We start from the raw sequence: 7,906 nt of genomic DNA on the forward strand, positions 1-7,906 counted from the left end.
GGGTTCAGATCTACTTAGTTTTATTTGAAAGGCAGATTTTACAGAGAGCAAAGAGAGACAGTCCTCCATCTGCTGGTTCACTCCCCAAATGGCTGCAACGGACAGAGCTGAGATGACCCAAAGCCCGGAGCAAGTAGCTTCTCGGTCTCCTACATGGGTGCAGGGACCCAGGCACTTGGGCCGTCCTCTGCTTTCCCAGGACACAAGCAAGGAGCTGGCTGGAAAGTGGAGCAGCCGGGACATGAACCAGTGTCCATATGGGGTACCAGCAGTGACGCCCAGGCTTTGTCAAGGACACGTTCAGAACGACCAGGTGTCCCTGTGACTGTCGTACTGTGTCCAATTCACTGAGTGTAAACACAGATCTAACAAATGTATCCCAGCCCCATCCTCCGGGTAAACAGGGACGTGCCCTACACATAATCAGACAGAAAACCAACAGAAATAGCCAACTGCTTAACAAAGTACATAACTACCCAACCCAAATGTAACTTTCAATTAAGGAGCCAGTTTAATGGTCAGCACTACTCACATTATCTATAATAAAGAAAATCAAGAGCCAGCTTTGTGGCTCAGCAAGCTAACCACTGCCTCTGACATCCTCATTCCATATCCTGGCTGCTCCACTTCCCAGCCTTGCGCCGAGAAAGCAGCGGAAGATGGCCCAGTACCCGGGTTTCCGCTGCCCACATGAGAGACCAATGAACTCCTGGCACCTGGCCTCAGCCTGGCCCAGCCCCAGCCCTTACGGCCATCTGGAGAGTGAACCAGAGGATGCAAGCTTGCTCACACACATTTCTCTCTCTCTCTCTCTCTCTCTCTCTCTCTCTCTCTCTCTCTCTCTTCTCCCCTCCCCCGACCTTTCCTCACTCTCCATAATTCTGTTTCAATTATATGAAACTATTTTTTTTTAAAAAAGGTAAAGTAGGGCCCGGCGGCATGGCCTAGCGGCTAAAGTCCTCGCCTTGAAGGCCCCAGGATCCCATATGGGCGCCGGTTTTAATCCCGGCAGCTCCACTTCCCATCCAGCTCCCCACTTGTGGCCTGGGAAAGCAGTCGAGGATGGCCCAATGCATTGGGACACTGCACCCACATTGGAGACCCGGAGGAGGTTCCTGGTTCCCGGCATCGGATCGGCGCAGCACCGGCCCATTGCGGCTCACCTGGGGAGTGAATCATCGGATGGAAGATCTTCCTCTCTGTCTCTCCTCCTCTCTGTGTATCTGGCTTTGTAATAAAAATAATAAATCTTTTAAAAAAAAAGGTAAAGTAACTGCCACACTACTGACCAGTGGTTTCTGATACTACACCAAGTTCCAATCTGCAAAATGGGCCACAAAAGACCCTCCAAAGCTGGGATAACCAATGCCTGGGGGGCACTCTGCACACCCCACAAGGACAGCACGGCAACCCTTAAGGACCCCAATCTGCTGCCACATCCTGATCACTTGTGTGACCATCGCTTTTCACAAACACAGAAGAGCACCCCAGTGCAAATCAAAATCAAAACCTGATTGTCTATGCAAGTCCACAGTTACAATATTCACATTCTACTAGGGCTATAAACTGCATAAAATAATATTAACTGTCATTGGCAGAAAGATAACAAAACAAAATTAGTCAAGATACAATTTCATTTAAGATAACTGAACAATGTTAGGTTATATGTCAGACTCACACACCCATGTGCAAACATGAACCACAGTTGTCTCTGAGAATGAAGACTGATTCAAGCTATCCCGAGAGAGAACGGAGGCCTCGCTTTGGGGACACACCACCAGTGCTCACTGCCTCCGGGGGCAGCAGCAGAGAGCACCAGCGTTGTTCCAGAACAGCCTCGACCGCCAGGTTGCACGCTAACATACAGTTACCCTGAACACTAGCCTGGAGTAGAGCGTTAACTAGGAGCTAGGCAACGATTACCAGCTCACCCAAACACTTGTATTTATCCTTGCTGACAAACCAGATGTTATTTTACACACATATCTAGATAACATGAATCATCACCATACCAACCGATCAAAATACCAAACATGACACATGCACACACAATAGTGCCTGCTGTGCACATCCACAAACTCGGAGGAAAGAAGGCAAAGAACTCAACAAATGACTTTAAGAAACGCTTTGGAAGCATCAGTAACCTATTAGTGTTTGCATTTATGGGACCTTTATGCAGAACTAAAACAAGACAGGAAAAGCTGTTAGTCCAACAGACAATTTCTATCAAGTTTTAGGAAAAGCATGTAGCCCACGTTCTGCCAGGAATAACTCTTTAAATACAGAAAGTCAATAATCTCCACAAAACATTTACTGCATACCAACATGTGGCAGACTAATGTCTCAAGAATGAAACTCTGAATTCCTGCCTGTGTTACAAGGCAGGCAGGAAGACAGTCAATGACTGTACTGCCACGTCACGCCCCACGGGACTCCACGACTGTACTGCCACGTCACGCCCCACGGGACTCCACGACTGTACTGCCACGTCACACCCCACGGGACTCCACGACTGTACTGAACAACACGCCCCACGGGACTCCACGACTGTACTGCCACGTCACGCCCCACGGGACTCCATGACTGTACTGCCACGTCACACCCCACGGGACTCCACAACTGTACTGCCACGTCACACCCCACGGGACTCCACGACTGTACTGCCACGTCACGCCCCACGGGACTCCACGACTGTACTGCCACGTCACACCCCACGGGACTCCACGATTGTACTGCCACGTCACGCCCCACGGGACTCCACGACTGTACTGAACAACACGCCCCACGGGACTCCACGACTGTACTGCCACGTCACACCCCACGGGACTCCACGACTGTACTGAACAACACGCCCCAGAGGATTGCACCACTGCACTGAGATGTCACACCCCACGGGACTCCACAACTGTACTGCACATCACACCCACGGGGAGACCCTGGGAGCAGGAGCAACGAGCGGTGAGCAGTCCACCCGCAGCTCACAGGACAAAGAAGGCGACAGACGTGAGGCCTTACAGCAACTGCAGGGCTTCAGGCGTCCAGGGCAGCCATGACCGCCAATGAACAGCTTTCCCTGGTGATGAAGCTTCAACCTGCAGTCCACATCACCAACTCTCATCTCTTCCAGAAGAATCTTTGGCCGAAGTAGGAAAGAACTGAAACCCCTCGAGGACAGCCTGCTCTTCTGGCAGCCCTCCATCTGCAGACATGGAAGCCTCGAGGAGGGACCCACGCAGTGGCACAGCACGCTAAGTCTCCACTTGGGATGTAGGCATTCCATATGGGCACCGGTTCAAGTCCTGGCTGCTTCCCATCCAGCTCCCTGCTTATGGCCTGGGAAAGCAGCAGAGTGTGTCTCAAGTCCTGGGGACTCTGCACCCGTGTGGGAGACCTTGAAGAAGCTCCTGGCTTCAGATCAGCCCAGCTCTGGCCACTGCAGCCATTTGGGGAGTGAACCAGCAGATGGAAAACCTCTCTCATTTTCTCTTCCTCTCACTGTAAAAGTCTATTAAAATAAGTAAATATTTAATTTTTTAAAATAGAAAAACACATCTTAAAAAAAAATGTGAAGAGCAAACCTCACCAGACTGATGAACAAACATCTTCTAAATGTAACACACAAACCCAAACTTCCCCACACAACAAGCCTGCAGATCAGAAAACCATCAGGTGTTGGCACAGCTGCCTGCGCCCTGCAACAGACGCTTGGCAGGGCTACAAAACTTCAGAACAGCTCCTGATCACGCCACAAACAAGGCAGCAAAGAAAATAACTCACAACTACACGTAAGAGCACCCCAGTGAGGGCCAGCGCAGTGGCTTAGTGGCTGAAATCCTCGCCTTGAACCCACTGGGATCCCATACGTGCTGGTTCTAATCCCAGCAGCTCTACTTCCCATCCAGCTCCCTGCTTGTGGCCTGGGAAAACTCTGAGGACGGCCCAAAGCCTTGGGACCCTGCACCCGTGTGGGAGACCTGGAGGAAGCTCCTGGCTCCTAGCTTAGGATCGGCGCAGCACCGGCCGTTGCAGTCACTTGGGGAGATCATCAGACGGAAGATCTTCCTCCCTGTCCCTCCTCCTCTCTGTATATCTGATTTTCCAATAAAAATAATAAATAAATTTAAAAAAAAAAAAACAGATAACCCCAGTGAGGGACAGCTAGGCTCAAAGCTCACCACCCCACAGTGACTTTAGCATAGCTACTCAACACTGTTTTTTCAGGACACTAACACATGTAATTGTAACAGCCAGAGTAAAAGCAACTACTGGCAAAAGGGGACGGACAGCGTTGGCCTCAGAGCGCTGGCCTCAGAGTGCTGGCCTAGACCTTAAGCAATTCCATCTGCATCCTACCACGCTCAACGTAAGCTGAACTTCTCAGAGCAGGGCAGTATGAAACCTTCAAAAGTTTATGGAAACACATGTTAGGAAAAACGCATCTATTTTAATTTTTTCAAAATAAATTTGTATTGACAAGTGACGACCTAACTGACCAGGACCTGGTTTCAGGCACAGAGTCTGACGCAACCCCTCATCCAAGTCGGTGAACGTTAAGACAGGAACAGAAACAGCTATCAAATACACAAAGCAGCTCCCACAGACAACGGGCGCTTCACGGGCACGTCACACACTCCTTGCAGTCAGCAGCTCACAGATGGACGGCCGTTGAAGCCATCAGAAGAGGCTCAAGATGCCGAGCAGCCAGACCAGGAGCTGATGAGCAGCCCAGCAGCCCACGGCACAGACTCGAGACAGTCCACGGACACCATGCTGACCCCTCAGAGTGGAGCCCGCTGTCCACTCAGTCCACGGCACAGACCCCCGAGATGGCCCAAGGACACTGTGCTGACCCCTCAGAGTGGAGCCCGCTGTCCACTCAGTCCACAGCACAGACTCGAGACGGTCCACGGACACCATGCTGACCCCTCAGAGTGGAGCCCGCTGTCCACTCAGTCCACGGCACAGACCTCTAAAACGGTCCACGGACATGGGCTGACCCCTCAGAGTGGAGCCCGCTGTCCACTCAGCCCATGTCGCGGACCCAAGATGGCCCTCGGACACCATGCTGACCCCTCGGAGTGGAGCCCACGTCAACACAGAGGCAGGAGTGGAGTCCGTGGACACGGCACAGCCTCACCAGGGCCACAAGTGGGAAGTGGTTCAGGGTCAACCAGGTCCCTAGGCACAGCAAAGGGCCTCTGCTTCTGGGAAGATGGCTGGAGATGTCACGGGTGAGCCGTGAGGAGGAGACGCTGGGAACCTCACAGGAGCTGCTCCACGGCCTCCCGCTCCCTCCTTCACTGGACACCCAGTGCCACTCCAGTACCAGGAAGGCTGCCCCCACCGCGGGAACCTCATGCTGACCACAGGGCTGCCTGCCAGGATGCTGCTTATGCAAGCAAATTCACTTTATCTTTTAATTCCACACTTTCAAGTTTCCTGGGAAGTTACTAAATGACTTTTTTTTAAGTTAAAAGAAATTACCTGTTTTTTTAATCGTTACATTATTAAAGACTTTCAAAGGCAGAACTAGGATGCGCTGCACACTCATTTCAAGAACAGTGGCCCTTAAAGTCTTGTTTTCCTCGGTGTATGAATACGGTAGCCTGTCACCTGCAGAGTAAGGTGGGGCGATGCCACTGCCACTACAGCCTAGTTCACAGCTATTCATGTCAGCAGCAAAACGTGTCAGCTGGGTGCTTGAAAATGTTTTAATTAAATAAACCACATCTGGCTTTTACTCGGGATTTTTTTTTTTTTATATACCCAATCTAAAAGCCCAAGGAGCAAGCTGAATTCCATTACTAACCCGCCAAGATTCCTCTTCTCGGCCAGGCTTGAAAAAGAGCTCAAAAAGTAGATGTGTCCAAGCAAAGCCGTGCACCGACACATTGTTTTAGAGCCACCCCATTTTCTGTTCCATACAGGGAAAAGCGAGCCCAAAGCTGCCAAGGACTTCACCCCGCAAGGACCCCGTCTCGGTCAGGGGCCGCGAGGCCCACACGGCCATCACCATCAGCCGGGACCGACCTGCACCTGTCGGCCCATGCTCGCCCCCGGGAAGGGTCCACCGCGCGCAGCCTGGCCATGGGGCAAGACACGACAGGTGGACCGTGAGCCGAGACGTGGAATCACCGCCGGACTCGCACACGCACACACACGCACGCACACCCCGGGGCCTCCCGAGGCGCGCCGGCCAGGCCCGGACGAGACTCACGCCCATCAGCCGGCGCCGCGGCGCGCGGGCCCGCGACCTCTGCACCCTGGCCGCCCGGCGCGCAGGTGGGGCGCCCGCGCCAAGGCGCACCCCACGCCGCGGCCCCCCGAGCGCGCCCCCCGGGCTGCGGCCGCCACCCCAAGCCCAGTCCCGCCGCCCGCGCCCGCCGCCCGGGGCCGCGCGGGCCAGGTGTGCGGCCCCGCGCCCAGGTGAGCCGCCGGCCGACCCCCGGCCCTGCGGGGCGCGCCCCGGGACCCCGAGCGCACGGCGGGGCCCCGGGGAGGGGCGGCCCGCGCGGAGCCCCGCGCCCCCTCCCCGCGGCGCCCCTCCCCCACGCCGCCTCGCCGCCGCCGCCGCCCGGCGGGCGCTCACCTCGGTCGGCTGGCTGATCTCGAACAGGTCCAGCCGGTTGGCGTTCCAGTGGTGGATGATGTCGGCCAGCTTCCGCCGCTCCTCGTCGCGGCCGCCCGCCGACATGGTCCCGGCAGCCTCCTCCCCGCCGGCCGGGCCGGGAGAACGCCGGGGACGACAGGTCCGCGGCCCGCGCCCCCGCCCGCCGCCGCCGCGTCCTCCGCCCGGGTTCGGCCTCCGCGTCCTCCGCCCAGGCCGGCCGCGGCCCCCGCGCTCGCACCTCGGCCCCCCGCTCGCACCTCGGCCCCGCGCGCCGCGCCGCCGGCCGGTGCGCCCCGAGCGCCGCCCTCGCGCCCCGCCCGCCGCCGTGCGCGCCCGCCGTGCGCGCCCCCGCCGCCCGCGCGCGCGCACGGCCGCACCTCCGGGCCGCTCCGCTAGGTGCTGCTCCGCGGCCGGCGGCGGGAGGGCGGGCGCACCGCGCGGCGAGGCCGGGCCCGGTCCCGGGGGCGGGGAGGGATTCCCACGGAGGGAGGGTGGGTGACGGGGTGAGGGGTACTGATCCCCACTGGGCCATTCCTGACAGAGGTGAGGGGGCAGTGGTCCCCACTGGGGATCCTGATAGGGGTGGGGGGCAAGGGGGATCCTGACAGGGGTGAGGGGGCACTGATCGCCACCAGCTTTGCTGAATTCCAATGATTTGGGCTCAACATTCCTTCTATTAGATTTAGGCCAATCAGAAAAAAATAGCTCCATAAGCATCTATTTCCAAATAAGCTTCAATAACTCTCTGATCGAAGGGCCCAGCTCATCAAGGTGACACAGCTAAGTCTGGTCCACTCCCAGCCAAGGCGGCAGAGAAAGCCCAGGAGGAGGGTCCAAGGCAGAGGGAGTTCAGACTCCTGGCCGTGGCCTGACCCAGATGTTGCAGACATTCCTGGAGGGAACCAGTGGATCTCTCTGTCTCTCTCTGATCCTGGCTTCCAAATAAATAAATAAATATCTGTAAAAGCCTAACTGAATTGTATTTATTCTCTTACTATCTATCCCATGACCCAGGTAGTTAGTTTGAATAACCATAACGATAGTAAAAATATTAACAGACCGCCATTACAACCATCAACCAAGTCCCACTATGTATGACACAGCCACACCTTTAGAGTCGCACGCACAACTTCAGCCTCGAAAATAATCCAGTCTTGTAGATTCTTGGAAGCTAACTGCCATTCATCAGAACACGTGAGCCACATGTTCTGATCAGGACTTAAATAACACTAGGTCCCCAAGTTTCAGAGTAGTCCCCAAACACATTCCCCAAGTACAAGAAAAATACCATTGCAT

At 55.3% G+C, this 7,906-nt stretch overlaps 1 protein-coding gene across 2 annotated transcripts in view; it reads right to left on the minus strand.

Moving 5' to 3' along the window:
- AFDN (afadin, adherens junction formation factor) overlaps positions 1 to 6,907 on the minus strand; it is a 126,615-nt gene extending 119,708 nt beyond the window's left edge. Inside the window, exon 1 of one of the 2 annotated variants that reach the window (XM_058674117.1) lies at positions 6,590 to 6,907. In XM_058674117.1, the coding sequence (XP_058530100.1) occupies positions 6,590 to 6,694 (105 nt within the window). In that variant the 5' untranslated portion in view covers positions 6,695 to 6,907. The remainder of the gene's footprint in view (positions 1 to 6,589) is intronic. The other variant, XM_058673672.1, reaches the window with a different exon arrangement.
- Positions 6,908 to 7,906: the final 999 nt, after the last annotated feature.

Source organism: Ochotona princeps, chromosome 1 (assembly GCF_030435755.1).
Source record: "Ochotona princeps isolate mOchPri1 chromosome 1, mOchPri1.hap1, whole genome shotgun sequence".
In the NCBI taxonomy this organism is placed as follows: Eukaryota; Metazoa; Chordata; class Mammalia; order Lagomorpha; family Ochotonidae; genus Ochotona; species Ochotona princeps.